Below are 22688 nucleotides of genomic sequence, written 5' to 3'. Positions count from 1 at the left end.
ATAGAGTAATAATAGTTGTAATTTGTGATATATATATATATATATATATATATATATATATATATATATATATATATATATATATATATCACAAATTACTTAAAGTAGAAAGTAATGAAATCTGTTCCCTAAGTTTCAAGCACCTGCAATCTTCAGAAATTACGCTCTGCTTAGCATCGAGCACTGTAATTTCCCAGGAGGACATATAAGGTTTTATAATATATATCTATATATATATATATATATATATATATATATATATATATATATATATATATATATATAATATATATCATCATCATCATCATCATCATCATCATCATCATCATCATTTTATTGCCATATTATTATGCATCAAAAAGGCAATGAGAAAAAGAGAAGTTGCAAATGGTACATTGGCAATATGGAGCTAGAAATATAGCTTTACGCTAGTCAAGCCTAGCCCCGCTTACTCAGTAATATATTACGTTATTAAGCATGTTAGGCTTCTGTCTGGTGAATGGTGAAAACTCTTGTATAAAGAAAGAAGGAAAAACAAAATACATAGTCTGTCATTCTATACGACTTGCCTTAACTCTTGGTTGAAATAATAAACTTAATTTGGACCAAGATATTCTTGTAGAAGGTGATCTATTAGGTCCCTTATGAACTTCCACCTGGAAGTTAAGGATTTGATACGATTCGGTAAAGTGTTCCATAATTTCGCACCTGTGTAGGATATTGAGGATTGACCTGCAGAAGTATACATTCTAGGGAGTACTAAAGTCATGGCTGACTGTTGACGTGTATCATAGCAGTGATCTACAACTTGGAAGTAATCTGATAGTGGATGGGGTACATTTTGATGATGTAAATCAAACATGAAAGTACAGACAAGTAATTTGTAAAGCTTATTAACATCTAAAATACGTAGTTCATAAAACAAACGAGAAGATGGCGCTCTGAATTCAGAAAATGTGATACATCTCATGCACATTTTTTGCATAATGTAAATTGTTTTAGATATGATGAAAACGTATTTCCCCAAACTTCTAAGCCATACGTAATATATGGTTGGATAAATGACTTGTACAACAACAATAGAATACTTTTCGGTACAAAAGTTCTTAATCTAAACAGTATACCAGCTTTCCTCTTAATTACTTCATTTACCTCGGTAATATGTGGTTTCCATGTAAGGTATTCATCAATAATTACCCCAACAAATGACGCTTGATGACACCGATTCAAAGGTTGATTTTTCACACACAATTCATCGTGTAAATACACAGTTCTGCGTTTTTGGTGGAAAACTACATAGTTTGTCTTATTGATATTTATAGTAAGCCTATTTGCATCGCACCAACGTGTGACATTGTTTAAGTGATGTCCTACTAGTGACAGGTCAATGTGATCAATGTCTTTTCAATAACTATGAAAAAGGTTTGAGTCATCCGCAAAAAGATGAAAATCGAAAAAATCAGATGAAATCGGAAGGTCATTAATATAAATCAGAAAAAGTGTGGGACCAAGTATTGACCCCTGAGGAACTCCACAGGTGACAGTCAACTTATCAGAATTGATACCATCAACACACACATATTGAGATCTTTGATTTAAGTAGTCTGTAAACCAGAGTAAAGGATTTCCTCTCATGCCATAATGTTGAAGTTTGTAGAAAAATCTAAAAATATACCAATTGTAGTATTTCCACGATCAATTTGACACGTCAAATCATTCAGTAAATTAATAAGAGATAGCTTTGCACTGTGTTTCTCTCGAAAACCATACTGATGCTTATACAGAAGATTGTACTTGTTTAAATAATTCACCAACCGATTATTTACAACCTTTTCAAGAATTTGCTTATAAGAGGTAACACTGAAATAGGACGATAATTTCCTGGATTCTCTTTAGAACCCTTTTTGAAGATCGGTACAACTCTTGCCAACTTGAGAGCATTGGGAAATTTCGCTGTTGCAAATGACAAATTGAAAATGTGGCAGAGAGGACCAGCAATATATTCAGCTGCGTTCACTACTAGCTTCGCAGAGATGTTATCATAACCAGAAGCCTTTTTCATATCAATCCCTTTCAATAAGTTGAGAACCTCACATTCTGTTGTTGGGTAAAGGAAAAAAGAGAATGAAAACTGAGAGAGAAAATCCAAATACGATGTCTTAGAAGAATCAATTTTGCTAGCTAGAGTTGGTCCAACGTTTGTGAAAAATTCATTAAAACAATTCAAGATACCTTCAGTGTTTCTATACGTTAAAGCTGTACCATCATCTGCATTAACAGTGATATGGTCAGGTAAATATGCGTTTGGCTTCCGTTTGTGAGAGGAAAGTACATCATTTACGATATTCCAGGTTGTCTTGAATTGTTATGATTTTCCCAGAAAAGGGAAGCATAATAGTCTCGTTTTGCAGTCCTTAAGATGGTTGTTAGTAAATTTCTATAACGCTTATATTGTTTAACTTTGTCAGAATCATAACCTGATTTGATAACCTCTCCAAATAAATAATGCTTTTTGTTAATTGAATTCTTCATTGACTTAGTTATCCAAGGTTTGAGTTTCAACATTGATTTCATTGAACGTGTGACGATTGGAGCATGCCTATCACAGCATTGTTTAAAAATTGAAACAAAGGTACAATAAGCTTCATTTACATCATCTACACAATCTTAAACTTCATTTCATGGTTTTCTTGAAAGATCTTGTCTAAATTCGTCAGGAGAGAAATTCCTGTAACTTCTGTCCCTTTCATTGAGGTAGCTAGTGAGTCCATATTTTCAATCCTCAACAATGTGTAACCATACTCTCTGTGCCCAAGTTCAGAGGTTGCCATAAAGCCATTATGGTGATAACCGGGAGGGCACATTGTATACATTTTGTATATATATATATATATATATATATATATATATATTATATATATATATATATATATATATATATATATATATATATCTTTGTATATATAATATATCTTTGTACTTGAAGTAATTGTGATATATAAGTATATATATGTATCTTTGTGTATATACATATATAACATATAATATACTTATATATCACAAATTACTTCAAGTACAAAGATATATTATATATACAAAGATATATATATATATATATATATATATATATATATATATATATATATATATATATATATATATATATATAAGTATACATATGTCCTCGTGGGAAATTACAGTGCTCGATGCTAAAGCAGAGCGTTATGAATGATAACACTAATTACTTCAAGTACAAAGTAATGATATCTGCTACTTAAGTTTCATGCATCCTGCAATCTCCAGACAGAAGAAATCAGTTCAATCTACTTTAATTTTTAAATGGTAGTATCCCTCACACTCTGGCGAAAAATGTGTTCTTTTCAAGACCTTTACTTACAAGGTGTAGGGTTTCATATTTTATGTTTTCTATATCGGCTCAGGCTTTGTCTCCAAGATCTCGAAGTATCTCTATTTGCATTAGCATATAGTCAGTATTTCAAAATTCATTAAACACATTTTGCAGTTCTGAGGCATATAATGGTCAACATGCATGCGTAAGTATGTCTCGATCTAAATACACAGAAAATGGCAATGACATGCGTAACATAAAAATGTACCCGTACAGAACAGCTACAAGTATATTTGATTCGTCGGGACATTTAGGTAATTCAATAATTTTGTGAAGATATGTCATAAAAGGTAATACGATTCATAATCATTACGTTGGCTAGGTTCCTATAAATGCTACCTGATGTAGCCTTATTTATTGCAAAGTACACTATTACTCGATATGTGTTGTCTAAAGCGAGATGGTGAGATAGCTTGAAAAAAATAATGTAAAGTCGAAAAGGTACAAATCATCACAAATCTAGATGTTTGAATTTTTTGCTGGTGTTTTTACTTTGGTATTTCGTTTAACTTTCATGTTTTGTGAACGTACAATGGAGTCACCGCCGTTGCCAAGAATAATAAAAATATGATGTCACGTGACCACTGCAGTGAACTTCCCCTGCTCAAAAAATCGTCTGCTGTTGCGAAATATGTGAACTCTCACCCTAGCCTAAAACGTTTAAGATGACCATCATGGTGCTTTGAACAGCATGTTTATTTTTGAAAAGAATTTTGATGATTCAGTATCGGTTGCTGAAATTCCGTAATCTGGTAGTAATTCATCAGAAAGTTGCGTTAACCAACTTCCCTGATTACTTATTCACATGCATTTTTCGGATAACGCTTTGATTCTCATGGACGGTATTCCTAAACGAGTCAAGCATATTTTTTTCACTGTAAGGTATTAAAAGCACGCTTTTTTTCTAGATAACTATCGTCACGCGCCTCGTCATGTATAGGATAAAGCCCGAGTACGAGGGCTCTTCTGGTATATAAAGTCCAACCCAACTATAAAATGTCGAGGCCGCAGGCCGAGACATTTTATCGTAGGGTTGGACTTTATATACCAGAAGAGCCCGAGTACGAGGGTTTTATCCGACTTAAAAACTATCGCCCCTAACTGATATATTTTCGTTTTCAATGTGTTTACGTCAACCGTCCCCTTTGTCAATGTAACATGTTTAGGATATGAATTAAAACTTTTATTTGTGAAATAGCCTTCCAATGTAATGGAACATCCTATAAATGCCCTAGGGCACATTAGTTTAAATGCCCTGGGGCACATTAGTTTATGTTTGTACCACAGCAGATTTTGTGTTGCAGCTGGTTTCCGCTGTGTTACCAAATTTGAATATTAAAACGTACCAGATGTCTACAGAATATGACATGTTCACTTTTGATTGGACAGTACTTTACTATGGCGCTGTCATTGGTTTCTGGAATTTGGTGACCAAGGCTTTACGAGTAGATAAAACACCCTGAATTGAGCACTCTGATTGGTCAATCAACAGTAGATAGTTTTTAAATTATTCTTACAATCTGATCTAGTGAGAGGCGACAACGAGAGAATACCGCATACGCATAAGAAGACGTCGCCGTACTCTACATCTGATTTTAATCAGATTGATTATTCTTACAGACTCACACGGAGCTTTGATCTGCATCTAGTTTTTGCCTCCTAAATACTTCATTTATTCTTATCCATAGTGCATTTTTCTGATGATAATTTCACGGAAGGGCGATTCAGCGTTTATGTGAATTCAAAGCAGAAGAAACGGCACCGTTCACAAGTTTCCACGTAAGTGTGAAAACACTGGTTTAATCCATTCTTTCCAATTAGAGGTAAACCATTTGATATCTTGGGAGGGGTGGAGGTCTGGAAGACTTTTGAAAAAAAAGATTCCGAAAGGCTGCCTTGTTTGAAGAAAAAATACCAGTGAAGGATGACAGAAAAAGTGAAAAAAGAAGATTGCCAGCAGATGTAGAGTTGAAATTAATCCAACAGACGGTTACGTCTAGTCTTTACTTTTCATTTTCGGCGCTCCCCGCTGGCACCCTTTTTATAACATCTCTTGTACCAAACTTTGCACGGTGTTTGGGCAAAAGTTCAAGTCTTTTTTTCACTTTTGAGGCGCATGCTACTTTACTAGCGGGCATAGTTAAAAGCAACATGTGGAACTGATTACGAACTTTCTCAAGCAGTCATCCATTTCCTGTTCAGAGTGTTCATTTCGAATGCCACGTTCAGATCACAGTCCGTCAGCAGTTGTTTTTATGCAGACGAATTTCGCAAACGGTTTGAGTGAATTATCAAATGTACATGCAAAGTTATCGGCAACAAAAGATGATCAACACTTGACATCCAGCTGCAGGAAAGTGTTACAACGTCATGTGGATATTACAAAGTTAAGACCTTAAAATATTTCAGTACCATTGCACTTGAAGTAAAGTATATGGTGAGTATATAAAATTGTTGATAGGTTCCCATGATGCCTTCTGACTGGCAGATCTTTCGGAGAAATGTATGTCAACATTTATGAAAAATAATGTCAGTCAAATAATATCACCGTAGGAATGGTTTTAAGACGCATCCTGTACCTTAAAGTCTAAGAAGGCTTGGAAACTTGATCGTAAAATCATCAACTTTGTTCATCATATTCGTCCATGAAGATAGATAGCATTTGAGTTTCATAACACATGATTGGAGGGTAGCTTTAATCCCATCAAGAGAAACTGAATTTCTAATATTCCAAATTGTGTATTTCACATAGGAAGTGATACAGTGGATAATATCTGAAAAAGCATTGATGTCATTTTCAAATCCTGCGATGGAGATAAAAAGGTCTCTTTTTACCAGTGCAAACAATACGATTCACTCAGTCAGTTCACTTCAGGATAGTGACCTTTGGTTAGCTGGTTCAAGGGACACATTTCGACGCTACAAGGTTCATTTCAGTTTGCAACATTAGCAGCTGCACGTCTTTACGTGTTTCCGCGACGACAGAGCGATATTCACTGCGAAAACTAGTTGCCCGACCGACGCGACGGATGAATGAAGTGTAGCGCCGTTGGATGTAACGGTACCGTGAGAGAGCGAATTCCTGCACTGCACTTACCCGAAAGAAGTCCTGAATTTTTCATGGCCGCTGATTATTGAAACAAGTTTAATACATGCCAAGCCCATTCTCTGCTTCGCATAGCCGTTTCCAGGGTCGAGAAAGATAGTTTAAAATTTAATATCCGTTTTGACGTCGACAAGGTGAGTACATACATTAACAGCAGGTTACCTGGAAAGGTACACCATAGACGTGAAAAAAGCCGTCCATTGGTAGACGTACACCAATGTGTATCCAGTGCCGGTGACACTTGGTGTGGCTAAAAAAAGCGTCTACCTCCTATGGTTAATCATAAACCATAACTATGGATTAATCCATACATTCAGACTTTGGACTTTGTAGCGGTCAGATTGACTTTGACATACCTACATGTATTAAACATGGGTGTTAGTGTGACGAAGAAATGAATAACCCAGAAAATGGAATGAAAGCAAAGGAAAAATTTCACCTGACAATCAACAATCTATTTGTATGATTATATATGTGGATTTGGAAGTGAATCTAGTTGCGGTCAGGGCTTAGGTTGAACCTTTGTTAAATTTCTAAATTAACTTACATGCAAGTAAAATACTACTCGGGCATTAGCTTCTAAAATCTGCATGAAAATGAGGTGTGAAAAATGACATAGTATCTGATAGCTGTGCTTTTCATTTTATAGATATAATTTTTATATTTATGTTGTATTTATTAAATTTAGCAAACTCTCAGAAGACATTATTTCAATTGTGAGGCCGAAACACATTTGATGTTCAATTTCGCTTGTATAAATTAAGTGTTTCTGGGGTTACTTGTCCCCATAGTAACAATTATTCAACCAAGATGGGTATTCTCACGTTTTCGTGGAAACCAATTATCCCTCACCGGAGAGTCCGGGATTTATACATGTTTACTTAGTCACATATGAAAATATTGAACTGCCAGACCTTAATAAATCAGTTATAGAAGTCAGTCAAATATTAACTATAGACCTTTTACCGGTTATCCCACAATGCATCGCTGTTGCTGTATCAAACATCGTGTACATACTCAAAACGACAAAGCATACTGACCTTATGTTGTACAACGGTTTGTTATACAGAAATTTGCAATGCGAAAAAATGTCTCGTGCATTTTTCATCCATCGGCGACGAAAATATAGGTCAGGGTGTAACCTGCCATAGTGTTCTATGGGTAACATACCCTGCGTACACCCTACAGCTGAAAGTTACACGAGTAACGTACGCTTTTCTATACCCTAGCGCGCACTGCATCATGGAACCGGTAACAGAACTATAGATATATACCAGTGAGTATACTGTACTTTTATTCAATTCCTACATCCAAGATATCACTTTGAATGTTATTGGTGATCAATTTTTAGCTCACGTACGTGAGCTTATGTCGCAGCGGTGTCTGTCAGTCTGTATGTCTGTCTTTCTGTCTGTCTCTCTGTTGAGCCGATATCTCAAATAGGGTTCATCAGATCAGAATCAAATCTGGTTTTTAGTGGGTTTGGCTTGCATACTTTTTGATTATTTGCATAATTAATGATTTTAGAAAAAAGATATACACTCAGAACGACTACACACAATTTGATAAGATTTGCTACAAATGTTCATCGCACTAGGATATATCAGCTGTGAAAGGTATTAAGGGATGACATGAAAGAGAATTGCTAATTTGCATATTTAATGACCTCTCTTAATTAGGGATATACATGACGCGACCAAAGTTGACAAAACTGGGTATGTATATTAAAGATACTATGACTTAACATTATTGAACGTTATTAAGCATTTTTACATCGGCCAATTCCTAATTTGCATATTTAATGAACTTTCCCAATTAGGGATATATACCGGGATTTACTTGATCAAAGTTGGTGAAACATGCTATGTACATTTGTGATACCAGGTAAAACAATATTGAAAGTCATTTCGCATTTCCATGTCAGGTATTTATAATTTGCATATCTTCTGATGATGTGATGAACATTGTTCATGATGTTGATCATGAACACTTTCAATGAAGTTGCAAACATGTGGCAAAAGTTTAAATGTATATAAAAATGCAATATATAATGAAACACGTGAGCTTTTTCAGTTCATATCTGTTTTTTTCAGCTAATTACATATTTGTATACTTAATGACCTTGAGAATTAATCTGTGGTGAATATGGTTCATGATGTTGATCATAATAACTTCAATGAAGTTGCAAACATGTGGCAAAAGTTTAAATTTACACACAATTACAATATATAATGAAATACGTGAGCATTTTCAGTTCATATATGGTTCCCACTGGTATTTTTAGGTGCACATTTACTTTAAATTTACTTAAAAGTATAATCACTTTAACTTCAGTAGTGTTTGTGAGTTTATACTACCATTCAGCTATAAATATGAGTTTTGATAATGTTCTTCTTTGTATTGGGCAAATGTGCATCTTGGAAGCTTTAAGCCTATTGTCTACTTCAAACTTATTCTTCAAATATCAAACATAGATTACATGCAGCCACAAGTATATCTACAGTGATGACAAAATTTCTACTTGATATGTATTCTATTAGACTAAACGATCCGTCGCTGCAGGGCGCTCTATGCACTGTAGAGCGCCCTTTAGCGACGGATCTTTCAGTCTATGTATGTCCGAGTGCCCAGCGATGTCTATCTGTCTGTATTTCTGTCTGTCTCTCTGTTGGCGAGATATCTCAAGAACGGCACATCGGATCAAAATCAAACCTGATTCATAGATTCAGTCTGAGGATGGCAAGAACTGATTAGTTTTTGGAGGTTGTGGCTTGCAAATTTTAAGCTAATTAGCTAATTAATGAATGCACAAATAGGGATATACATTGACAATGGCTGCGCACAATTTGATGTAAATTGCTACAAATGTTGATCCCACTAGTGACTAGGATGTATATCGATGGTGAAAGATACTAAGGGATGACATGTACGTTAAGTGCTAATTTGCATTTTAATACATTTTCCTAAGTAGGGATATATATCTGAAGTGACTTGATCAAAGTTGACGAAACTTTCTATGTACATGAGAGATACTATGATATAACATTTTTGAAAGTCGTTTAGTATTGCTACTAGAGCTAATTACTAATTTGCATATTTAATGAACTAATCTAATTAGAGATGCTATGATACAACATTCCTGGAAGTTGTATCAGCATGTTAGATAACAACTCATTTGCATATCTAATGAATTTTCATAAGTAGGGATATATAAAAGAGTTGATCAAAGTTGACGAAACATGTTCATTGAAGATACTATCATTGAATATAACTGAAAGTTGCTTAGCATTTTTACACAAGCAGGTTACTAATTTGCATATTCAAATGACTTTCCAAGTCAAGGACATGACTCAAAAGACACTACAAAGTTTATGAAACTTGCTATGTATATTGATGAGCCAATTATAATGTATTAGGAAAAGATATTTTGCATTTTCATGATAGGTGATTTATAATTTGCATATCTAATGAGCTTTCACAGTTTGGCATATAAAACTTGAACGACTAGACCAAAGGCAATTACACTTGCCACATAAAGTGATGATATAATCACAACAGTCATAGAAATTAAGCATTTTTATTTCAACTAATGACGTATTTCTATATTTAATCACCTTTCTAATATTGTTCACGTGTTAATCGTAGCAGTTCCAATGAGATTGCAAACTTGTGGCAAAAGTTTCAATTTACAGACGTCTGCAACTTATACTGAAACAAGGGAGCATTTTCAGTTCATATCTGGTGTAGAATGTCTTTCTGTCATGTACACACTTTACAGGAAGTTTTCAAATTTTGAATAATGTGCTATTTTTCAATTGGCATCCTTTACGCCATTTGATTTTGAAATTCATGTATTTGATAGGTGTCGTAAAACAGCGCAATATATGCCCGTGATTTCTCAATTTTTGTTCCTATTAAATTATGGTGAATCATATCGATCCCCACATCCTGGAAGCACTGTAGGTTTGTAACATACTGAGTGATTTCTACCTAAATGTAGTCAGTATGGCAATCGAAAGCTGTGCAGACACTAATTACAGTGGTATGCACATGGAACTAGACATACCATCTAAACTGATGCGTTGCAAACACTGTCATGCGTAATTATCATCTAACAGTGATATCACTTGATCATAAAGAAATCATTGTCCTTAAGGAGGTCAGACATACATCTTCCAAACAATTTACACCTGGTTCACCAGATCTGTACGAACAACACTTGAAAATAATGCGTTCTGGACAGAAGGGGGTGTGTTTGGATGTATGGTATTGTTTTGATTACACATGACAGAGCTCCTTCCAGACAATGTTTTAACTTTCACAAAGTTATTTCTTTATTATTGACTGATATTTCTGCCTAGCCGATAATTAAACCTTACAGTGTTGGCAGCTACTCTATTTTATCAGTATATCCGGTTTCCATTTTGCCACCAGTTCAATGCAAACCACTGTATCACAGTAGCCATGTGTTAACCTTCAATACTCCACTGTTCTATTTATCCAGGTCAACAAATACTATCTGATCTCTCAGCATGCCTAAAAGAGTGGCTGTTCTTGGAGCTGGAGCCAGTGGGCTGATTGCCATCAAATCTTGTCTTGATGAGGGTCTTGAACCAGTGTGCTTCGAAAAAGGTACTGACATTGGAGGACTGTGGAACTACCATGAAGATATCAGAAGTGGTCATGCCAGTGTATTCCGCTCAACTATCATCAACACTAGCAAGGAGGTGATGAGTTTCAGTGATTTTCCACCACCCAAAGAATATCCAAACTTCATGCACAATACCTGGGTGATGAAATACTTCAGACTGTATGCTGAACACTTTGGATTAATAAAGTACATAAATTTCAAAGTTCACATCAGTAGCGTCAAACCATCAGCCGACTATGACGCGACTGGAAAGTGGGATGTAGAATACACAGAAAAAGAGAAAGACACCAGCAAGACAGAAATCTTTGATGCGGTGTTGGTGTGCACGGGCCATCATGTTGATCCACATGTGGCGAAATTTCCAGGGCAGGAAGACTTCCAGGGCAGAATCGTCCACACTCACGATTATAAGAAATCAGAAGGTTACGAGGATAAACGTATTATGGTGATCGGGATCGGCAATTCTGGTGGCGACGCAGCAGTGGAACTGGCGAGAGTTGGTTCACAGGTAAGAGAACATAGATACATGCACTGCAGATTTAACCTGCATTTGATCAAATTTTCCAAAAGGAAACTTTAAACCATTCCCTTTCAATATCAAGAATACAAATTAGAGTTCACCATGCAAAATGTCTTACTAAAGAAACAAAGACTATCACAGTTACTTACAAGTCACATTCAAAATGGTTGCCATCCCCGTGTTTAACTCCAGGCAGGAAAAAATCAATGTTTTTATTCTCACAAAAGTAAGCCAGTGAAAACTCTATTTACTTCACGAGCTTCAAAATGAGTTTCAAAAAGTATTGTTAAAGTTTGAGAGTATGAAAATCTTTCTAAGAGAAGCATTCTATCTTAAAATGGTGATCCATGATGTTTTTAGCTCCGCTGTCAGCGACGCAGAGTTTATCTAATAGGTTGATGTTTGGTCGCGTCCATTGTCCGTCGTCCGTCAACTTTTTTACATTCCAAGCTTCTTCTTCAAAACGGCCAGTGCAATTCCTTTAATATTTGGAGTACAAGTCGCCAGAGATGACTTAAATCAAATTTATACAAATTATGATGAAATATGCAACTTTGTATTTTTGAGGCTAATTTTGCTATTTGTGGGCACAAATCTTCCCCTTAACAGCTGGTCTCACAGCTCTTATATTTTGTATACAGGACCCTAGGGATGACCTTAATTAGATTTGTTAAAATTGTGTAGAAAATTCAAATTTGTTATTTTTACGGCAATTTTTGTAATTTTTAGTCAATTTTTTTTTTACCAAAACCGCTTGTCTGATAGTTTTTACATTTGGTATATAGGTTCAAAAGAATAATCAACATGTGAAAAAATCCAATTACGATGAAATCTACGATTTTGTATTTTTGGGGCAATTTTTACCTTTATGATAAGAAAATGTGTTTCTCAAAAACTACTCGTCTGATAGCTTTGATTTGTGGTATACAGGTTTCTAGGGGTTATCTCAATATGATATATGATATTATGATGAAATCTGCAATGTTGTAATTTGGGCTAATTTTTGCCAATTTTGGTCAAAAGCTACTTGTCTTATAGCTTGGATATTTGGTAGACATGTTCGTAGGGATGATCATAATGTGATATATTATTCAAATTTTTATGAAATCTTCAATTGTATATTTTTGCAGCTATTTTTGCTATTTTTGGTCAGGCCATCCTAAAATGAGCTATTAAAGATTTCCACCTTTTTCATCAACACTTGTCACAAATAGTTATTCTCTACAAAACACAGCGAGCTCAATTGGCTGTTAGGTGGCTTGTTTGATAATTGTGTTTTCTTAATACATTTTTTTCACTTGTAGGTTTTCCTGAGTACCAAGAGAGGAAGTTGGGTATTCAATCGTGTAGGAGAAAATGGTTTACCATTAGATTTGTTAGTTGGAAGGTGGGCTTTGGAACTCGTTCCCTTGTCTTGGTTGGCATCGCTTGTTGAGCGCACTCTGAATAGGCGTTTTAACCATGCCAACTATGGGCTAAGACCAAATCATGGCGTGTTCCAGCAACATCCTACGTTGAATGACAGCTTGCCAAATGAAATCTTGTCCGGTCGTGTCAAAGTCAAGGCCAATGTGAAACGATTCTTGAGTAACAGTGTGGAGTTTGAGGATGGCACCGTTGAAGAAGACATCGATGAGGTTGTCATGGCGACAGGATACACGTTTGGTTTCCCATTCCTGGACGAGTCCGTCGTCAAAGTGACCAACAACGAAGTGACCATGTACAAATATGTATTTCCTCCACACATGAAACACGGCACATTGGCGGTAATAGGACTCATACAACCACTTGGCGCAATTAATCCAATATCAGAGCTTCAGTGTCGTTGGGCTACAAGGGTTTTCAAAGGTCTTGCAAAGCTACCATCTCAAGAAACCATGATGACTGATATTAAGAATAAGAAAGAAGCGATGGCTTCAAGATATGTCAAATCACAGCGACACACCATACAAGTTGATTTTATGCCATACATGGATGAAATTGCTGAAATGATTGGTGTGAGACCCAACTTTTATAAGCTTTTTCTCACCGATCCAAAATTGGCTGTGAAGTGTTTCTTTGGTCCCTATACCCCATACCAGTATCGTTTGATGGGTCCAGGAAAATGGGCAGGTGCAAAAGAGGCCATCGAAAAAATATGGTACCGAGTCATTTATGCCACTAAGACACGACCAGTCGACGAGCCATTGAAGAAGTCTGGCATTGGTGGGTTTCTGAAATTGTTTGTCGTTGTTGCTGTGGTTCTGGCTGTCATTATGAAGTTGCTCTAGACAAGTTCTATTTTTGCAGCCATTTGAAACAAAGAGAACTCATTAATCCTTTAATTTAATGCCTGTGATCCTTACCCACTAACAGTAGCCCCTGTGACCTATGACCCTTTCACTGCCTTTGAAAAATATTTTTCATGCAGGAAAAGTTTAAATGTCACATATAATGGTATGTGGCTCATGCCAAGAATTTTCAAGAAATTCCCATATTCAATTACCGAGTTCTGTGTTGTTGTGAGTTTCAGGTTCCACTGCACTCTGATGACCTACAACACCATGTGGAGATTGGCTCCAGAACAGGGTTCAAAGGGTTAAAGGTTAATGGGATAAATGATTGATGGCGATCAAAGTTTCATCTAAGCTGTTGTATTACCCGATTCCATGTCATTATACTTGCAATAATGTATCCAACCAAGAATACAAGAAAAATCAAAAGACATCTTTTGTTATTTTGTAGAAAATATCGGTACTTAGTCTTCGTCATATGGCTTCTTTAATGGCAATTTTAATTTGTAAGAATTTAAGGTCAAGTTTGTCTCATACTTTGATGGGATAAATGATCGATGGCGATCACATTGGCATGTCAACTTTTGTGTTACCCACTTTCTTTTCACTACTCTTGCAATAATTATACCACGAAGAATACAAAATCAAAATATATCTTTTGTTATTTTTGTAGAAAGTATGGGTACTTGGCCTTCGTCATATGACTTTCTGTTACTGTAACAGCAATTTTGATCAGAAAGAATTTGAGGTCAAGTTTGTCTTATGCTCAAATAAGATTTTGATGGCGATCAAATTGGTATCTCAACTGGTATGTCACCCATTTCCATTCCATTATGCCTGCAATAATATATCCCACAAAGAATGCAAGAACAATCAAAAGGTATCTTTTGTTATTTTGTAGAAAGTATCAGTACTTAGCTTTCGTCATATGACTTCTGTAATAGCAATTTTAATACGTAAGAATTTAAGGTCAAGTTTGTCTCATGCTTAAGGCATGCAGATCGTCAAGTTTGCACACATGTATCCTAAGTTCCAAGCAAAGTGCATGGAGAGAATGTTTTTCTTGTTACCTAGCAGGCAGCGCTGCAGTAGTGCATTGCCAAGATATATACCATGGCATGACAGAGACATAACCAGATATGAACTGTAAATGCTCACGTGTTTCATTATATATTGAAGTTATGTGTAAATTTAGAACTTTGCCACGTGTTTGCAACTTCGTTGAAAGTATTATGATCAATATAATGAACATCACCACAGATTAACTTTACAGGTCATTAAGTATTCAAATACACAATTAGCTGAAATTGAAATAGTTAATTTCTTTGACTGCTGTCATTGTATCACCACTTTATATAGCAAGTGTAATTGCATGCCTTTGGTCAAGTCCTTCAAACTATATATTCCAAACTTTGAAAGCTCATTAGATATGCAAACTATAAATTAGCTGACACAAAAACTTAAGTGCGAATTTACTATCAATATTGGTATAACCTGGTATAATCATCAATGTACATAGCATGTTATGCCAACTTTGATCAAATAAATCCAAGTATCATCCCTAATTAGGAAAGTTCATTAAATACACAAATTAGGAATTGGCTGAAGCAAAAATGCTTAATGCCTTTCAATAATGTTAGCCTACATAATAGTATCTTTAATGCACATAGCAAGTTTCATCAATTTTGGTCATGTAAATTCAAATATATATCCCTAATTTCAAAAATTCATTAAATATGCAAATTAGGAGCTGGATGAAGTAAAAATGCTTAATGACTTTCAGTAACGTCGTATCATAGTATCTTTATGTACATAGCAAGTTTCGTCAACTTTGGTCTAGTCAATACAGATAAATATCCCTGATTATGAAAGTTCATTAACTATGCAAATAAGGAATTGGCTAATGTTCAAATGCTTAATGACTTTCAATACTGTTCTATCATAGTATCTTCAATGTACATAGCCAGTTTCGTCAACTGTGGTCTCGTCAATTCAGATAAATACCCCTAATTAGGAAAGTTCATTAAATACACAAATTAGGAATTGGCTGAAGTAAAAATGCTTAATGCCTTTCAATAATGTTAGCCTACATAATAGTATCTTTAATGTACATGGCAAGTTTCATCAATTTTGGTCATGTAAATTCAAATATATATCCTTAATTTCAAAAATTCATTAAATTAGGGATTTACATGAAATTGATAGATAGCTACAATAATGATAATTATATATCAAAAGAAAGTTCTCTTCAAGACCAATTGATTGCATTTTGTTTGATTAAAATTGGTTCAGTACGTGCAGAGATATGTCCTGTTGAATTTGAAAAAATCAGCTTCCTATTTAGAAATTATGCCATGGTAGACACCTGTAGTTTTCATTACAACCAGGTGACCCCATATTGAACATTGTTTAAGGAAACTAGAATTGCAATGTCTAGTGCTTTTTGCAATAACTCAAGCATTTCTTATTGAAAATTGATGAATGTTTTTGTAAATATTGCTGATGAAATGTTCAATGGTTTTTAATTTTTATAAATGAAAATATTATTTAGAATGCTGTTTACAAGGTTAACAAATAAACAATACCTGTAAACAATCAAATGATACCTGTGACATTGATCACTGTATGCATTATGTATTGTGAACATCAACAGAAATATGATAATCATATTCCATCATATATTACTTTGCATATATGAAAAAAGTTATTTAGATTTATGTTTACAAAAACAACAATACCTGTCAACAATCAAATGATACCTGTGACATTTTAGAACTTGATTTAAATGTAACAAAATATTTTTTATATTTTTTTAATTTGAACTTCTGAATTTTTTTTTGTTTTTTTTGTGTGATTACAACTTTTATTTAATGATTATGAAATATGTCTGATTAATGTAGATTTTAAGTTAACAATTACAGAGAACTTTTCCAAAAAGTCAAAAAAATCTTCGTTCTCAACCCTTTTTCTATGCCGTAAAACAGCAACACGCATTTATAGAATGAACAACTGCATTAAACTGGATGCAAAATTACGCTGCCCCGGAAATACCATAGACCCTCGAAGTCCGCGGAACAAAATACAAACCAGTAATAAAACCAACTTTTCCAAAGTCCGGAACACCATCAATGAGGAAAGAACAAATTAATAATCTACGGCCTTTTTCTTCAGAGAGAACCAAAATAGTCCCCTTCTCGGAAACTAAAGATCGAAACTAAAATTTCAGTATAGTATCGGCAAAGTGCGGTGCACGTGAGCAGTTCAGTATGGTATCGGCAAAGTGCGGTGCACGTGCGTACGCGCGTATGCCTACACTGCAGTGCTGGCTTGACAACTTCTCAGTGTCTATCGAAAAATATCACCCGGAAATCAAACTACTTCGAACAAGATAACGTTTGAAAGGTAAAGTATATAAATATATCTCTAGATCCTTGCGTTTAATTAGAAATCAGACAAATCTAGCTGCAAATTGTGAACGTCGGAACTCAGCTTAGACCTCCTATGCGGCGAAGCGCTGATTACTTGTATGTGATTCCTGGGAGTGCCCGGATGTAAAGTTGGGGTGAAACCATACTCGCTAAAAAGGGCCTTAAGCATCATTTTTCGCATCGTCAGACTTGTAATTATTGCAGAATTACGATTAATATTTATCATGAAATTAATTTTTGGGCCGAACGTATAAGGAAATCAAGATTTTCTTTCAAAAAAACACAAACAAAACACAAAGTTTGATCATTGATTGAGTTTTTCTCGGCCGATTTTAACGTTCGCCCCCTCAAAATGAAGCCCATGATCTCGTCTTTCGTACCACCCCTAAAAAATAGTGATGCGATCGGAATAAGTCATGCGGAGAGCCTATCAAAGAGGTATATATTCGATCTCTTTTGCGGGACATTTGAGATCACGGCACAACGCTCATAATGGACGCCAAAATCGCCGGTACGCGTGAGTTTGTAGTCGTGCTGCTTTGCCATTTATCGTAGTACAAAAGTGAAAATTTCCCAAAATGAAGTTAAATAATAATCTTCAACACTACAGTTTCATTTTCTCTGATTATTTCGTCTATTTAAGAATTAACACGAAAGTTCGACTAGACCTGCATCGAACGCGTACGTTCAACCGAATGTCATGTGACCTAAAATCCCTACTTAAATATGCAAATTAGGAGCTGGATGAAGTAAAAATCCTTAATGACTTTCAGGAACGTCGTATCATAGTATCTTTATGTACATAGCAAGTTTTGTCAACTTTGGTCTAGTCAATACAGATAAATATCCCTGATTATGAAAGTTCATTAACTATGCAAATAAGGAATTGCTAATGTTCAAATGCTTAATGACTTCAATACTGTTCTATCATAGTATCTTCAATGTACATAGCCAGTTTCGTCAACTGTGGTCTCGTCAATTCAGATAAATACCCCTAATTAGGAAAGTTCATAAAATATGCAAATTAGGATTTGGATGAAGTAAAAATGCTTAATGACATTTAATAATGTTCTATCATAGTATCTTTAATGTACATAGCAAGTTTCATCAATTTTGGTCATGTAAATTCAAATATATATCCTTAATTTCAAAAGGTCATTAAATATGCAAATTAGGATTTGGATGAAGTAAAATGCTTATTGACTTTCAGTAATGTTAAATCATAGTATCCTCAATATGCATACCAAGTTTCGTCAATTTTGATCGAGTAAATTCAGATATATATGCCTAATTAGTAGATTTCATTAAATATGCAAATTAGCAATTATCTTTCACATCACCCCTTAATAACTTGCACAGCTGATATATCTTGATGTGATCAACATTTGTAGCAAATCTCATCAAATTGTGTGCAGTCGTTCTCAATGTATATCCGTTTTTTCTAAAATCATTAATTATGCAAATGAGCAAAAAGTTAGCAAGCCACACCCACCAAAAACTAATCAGTTCTTGCCATTTGCAAACTGAATCTATGTACCAGATTTGATTCTGATCTGATGAGCCGTTTTTGAGATATTGAGCACACAGACTGACAGACAGACAGACAGACAGACAGACAGACAACACACACACACAGACACAGACACACAGACAGACAGACATCGCTGCGACATATGCTCACGTGTGTGAACACGTGAGCAAAAAAAGTAGCGCTTTCATTCCTTGCAGAGACCAGAAAGGAAAACTCGTTTCTGGCAAAGTATCACAGTGACTGAACCAAATGACGTAAAAGTTCAGACATGCATGAATTCAGCATAACAATTTGAACAATTTGGCTGTTGTATCTGTTGATGAAATGATTGATTCACAACAAAAAACTTGAAAGAAGTGCACCTGTCAATCTTCATGCTACAATGATCAGGTATATATCTTTGACGACTTTATACTCACTCTTGCATATTTTTATGACAGCAAACTTTCAAAATTGTAGATGGTACTCTTTAGATTCACTTGTATCAGTAAATTTTTTATATATCTTTGCACATTTTAAAATACTAAGATGCACTCAGGTTATGATTATTACAGATACATGAACATTTACCGAAGTTTATTGAAAACATTGTTCCAGCATGTTTTGCAATACAAAATAGCAAAGATTATCAAACTTTTGGTATTTTTATTTTGCTGTACGAATCATTCAATTGTCATGTAATGTTTTTCAAGCGATTTTGTCAAGTATGTTGGATAAATGTCATGATTATTAAAGTTTCTTATGGACCATGATGTAGTTGGAGACAATAATTTTATCAGAAATTGTAAACGATGTGTACAGATACATTTTAGATGGTGAGCCAGTGCATTTGTGCAATAATACAGTAAATGTACCCTGATATCAGATGTAATAAAACTGCCATCTTTTAATTGCATTCAGTCTGCCATTTACTTGTCTTCAATTTATTTTTACCTCTGGAAAATATGAACTTCTGTGAGAAAGATAAGCATTCACAGATGGCCGCGGGAAATATATCTATCGTCCCAATTCTAGTAGAATTCACGTTATTTTTGGCCTAGGGAAAGTAGCATATGTAGACCTGCAATGATAAGAACACCAGAGTTGTTGTTGTCGAATAGAAAAAGTGTATTACTCTCCCAAACACATGAGAATCTACTGACCACGGCCACCTTAGATGCATACATGGAAATGTGGTACTCTAGAATACAATAGGGCGGGCTGCGCGATGTGTTCTTTAGACTCAACATGCCCAAGAGATAGTGTGTGGCAGTAAAAATAAACTCATGTGTACAAAACGCATTCCGAAATACACATATTGTATCGCATTTGTATACGTGTTTTTTGTATCAGTCCATTCTAATTCCTAGTTTAAGCTATCGGGTAGACTACGCAAATAGTCAAGTCTTTCTATATCTTTTCTGTATCTTTTCATACAATATTTAGACAATTTTGGGACCAATCCTGACGGGTGTAGCATGCTAGCAGGGTACGCTTACCCATTCCGGACACTTGGTACCACCACTAATTATCAGTGGTTCAGGATGGTCCTACTTATATTTGTAAATCACAAATGTCCCATGGACCTGGTAATGTATTACCTTGAATGGAAATGATTATTGGACCAATTTAATGTCATATTTTCTTCAGAATGCATTATGAAAGGGTACTCAGAACACATATTAAAAGTTCTCTCAAGCTACCTCGGAAAATATGTCTAATTTCAGATCTCCAGAATGTGAATTCATATCTATAAAGTGAGACATTTACCATTGCAAAGGGTTAACGTTTAAATACTTCTTATCTAAAGCCCAAATAGCCGGGAATGTGTAATATACGATCTTAAATATCCTTGGTTTTCCAAAGAGTTTTCTTTGAATGAGACCCTTTAAAGACTGAAAAAGTGTAACACCGTCATTTGTGTTGAAAGTGGCATGTAAAATCAAACGTTTCACATCATTTTAGATTTCCCGCCATTTTCAAAGTAATCCAAAAACTAATCATGTGACAGAGGAAATAAAGATTACAACAACCACAAAATGTTGGCCATCGTTTGTTGTGCATTGAAGTAATGGCAGCATGCTTGTTTCTGGTATGATCACGACGTGTATGTGCAGGAAAGACTTTTTTGTACTACTTGTTTTTGTACTCTTCACTGGGGCGCCATTTTATGAGAGCGGCACCCGTTTATTTTTCAGCCTATAAAAAGTGTAGGCACTGTCCAAATCAGCGAGCACTGATACTTCTATATCCGTCCTTCAGTTAGCACATTTACACGAACCAACTTTGGTTTGAAAATGAAATTATGAAAATGATGCATAAAATTGTTAGCTATTAAGGCTTGAATGAACAAGTTTGAATGTGCAAAATGTCTTGACACGGTAATGCTTCCAGGTTGTATGTAAAACGATACTATTATGATCGTAGTTTCAGGTCTGGCCGAGTTGGTAGCATATTGACCGTACTATATACTTGGGGATATAAAAGTCGTTTTAGAACGAGATGGCACTTTTGGGGCGATTTTGCGTGGCAATAGGTAGTACTTGGGACGAAGTGGTTTTTGTACGAAATTGTTTGGGGACCAAGTTGTGTTGGGCGACCTTGTTTTGGTGCGAAGTGTCTAGACCCCGCAGTAAAGTATATCGTAAACATGTAAAATTGTTGAGCGGTTCCCATGATGCCCTCGAACTGGTATATCTTTTACTTTTTGAAAAGATGAATTTATTCAAACATTAATTTTGCAAATAAATAATATCAAGGTTTGAAAACTTGGTCATAAAATCATCAATGCGTATAATACTGAAAAGTACCGTTCTTGTGAATGGGAAAATTGAGCACATGACGTCAAGGCTTCAAGTCTGCTTGCGCTTGCAGACAAACTAAAATGTGTTTGTTTTAAATTTACAAAATTAACGGAGGATTTCCTAACAGTGGCGGCGCTCTCACTTCCGGAGCAAAAGTGAAACGGAAGTGAGAGCGCCACTACTGTTTGGAGTGTGAGTAAATGCATGTGTATTTTCGAAATGTTCTGAAAGTAGTCCAAACTTTAAAATAATTCTATGACTCCTTCGAGCGTCTACAACCAAAAGGGAATAATGAATTTAATTGAAAAAAAATCCCCTTCTCGAAAAGTTGCGTATACTAAAGGGAATTATATTAGAAATAGGGATTGCATGTTGAGATTAAAAAGATGAACGGAAACACTTGTTCTAGACTGACAGATCCGTTGTTCTAGGGCGCTCTCTAAGCTCACCCCCTTACCGAGCGTAGAGAGCTCCTTCAAACGACAGATTTTTCAGTCTACACTTATTCGTACTTTGTCTGATCAAGATGTCGCCGATTCTAGTCGCTTAAATCACACGGAGTCGATTAAGGTCACTTGAACTGTCAAAAACACTGTCATAAAAATGTCGCGATGATCGTCGCGACATTAAAAAAATGTTTTTTCCATAAATCGGTAGATAATGCTTACTTTCTGAGCTGTTATTGACCGTAAGTCCGCCCAAAGACCAGCTAATGTCCATAGTCCATCGACTGCGCGACATCAACGATTAGTTGCTCTCTTTAACACTAGGGACGCTTTCTTTTAATGGTAGTGATGGAAGTTCACGTTAAGGTCACCTTGTCGAATAATCGATGGCACGGAATGACGACGTACGTCACCGTTTGTATTAGGCATGTTGATCATAACATGACCTCCTGTAAAAAGACCTGTGTCAAGAGTCAGATTGTCTTGTCAGGAAATTTATACTTTCAAGTAAATTTAGTCGAAAAAAAAAGGCTGTGACTAA

General features: G+C 35.3%; 1 protein-coding gene across 3 annotated transcripts in view; it reads left to right on the top strand.

Annotated features, from left to right (window-relative positions):
- Nucleotides 1-6469: 6469 nt before the first annotated feature.
- The window catches only part of LOC139114272 (flavin-containing monooxygenase 5-like), a 53961-nt gene continuing 37742 nt past the window's right edge, over nucleotides 6470-22688 (top strand). The window contains exons 1-4 of one of the 3 annotated variants that reach the window (XM_070675871.1): nucleotides 6514-6649; nucleotides 7745-7791; nucleotides 11020-11674; nucleotides 12991-14132. In XM_070675871.1, coding sequence (XP_070531972.1) covers nucleotides 11048-11674; nucleotides 12991-13956 — 1593 coding nt within the window. In that variant the 5' untranslated portion in view covers nucleotides 6514-6649; nucleotides 7745-7791; nucleotides 11020-11047 and the 3' untranslated portion in view covers nucleotides 13957-14132. Of the gene's footprint in view, nucleotides 6650-7744; nucleotides 7792-11019; nucleotides 11675-12990; nucleotides 14133-22688 lie in introns of those variants that run through there. The other 2 variants (XM_070675870.1, XM_070675872.1) reach the window with 2 other exon arrangements.

The sequence above is a fragment of the Ptychodera flava genome, chromosome 16 (assembly GCF_041260155.1).
Source record: "Ptychodera flava strain L36383 chromosome 16, AS_Pfla_20210202, whole genome shotgun sequence".
NCBI lineage: Eukaryota > Metazoa > Hemichordata > Enteropneusta > Ptychoderidae > Ptychodera > Ptychodera flava.
The sequence above is the reverse complement of the archived record's forward strand: the minus strand, read 5'-3'. Positions and strand labels throughout refer to the sequence as shown.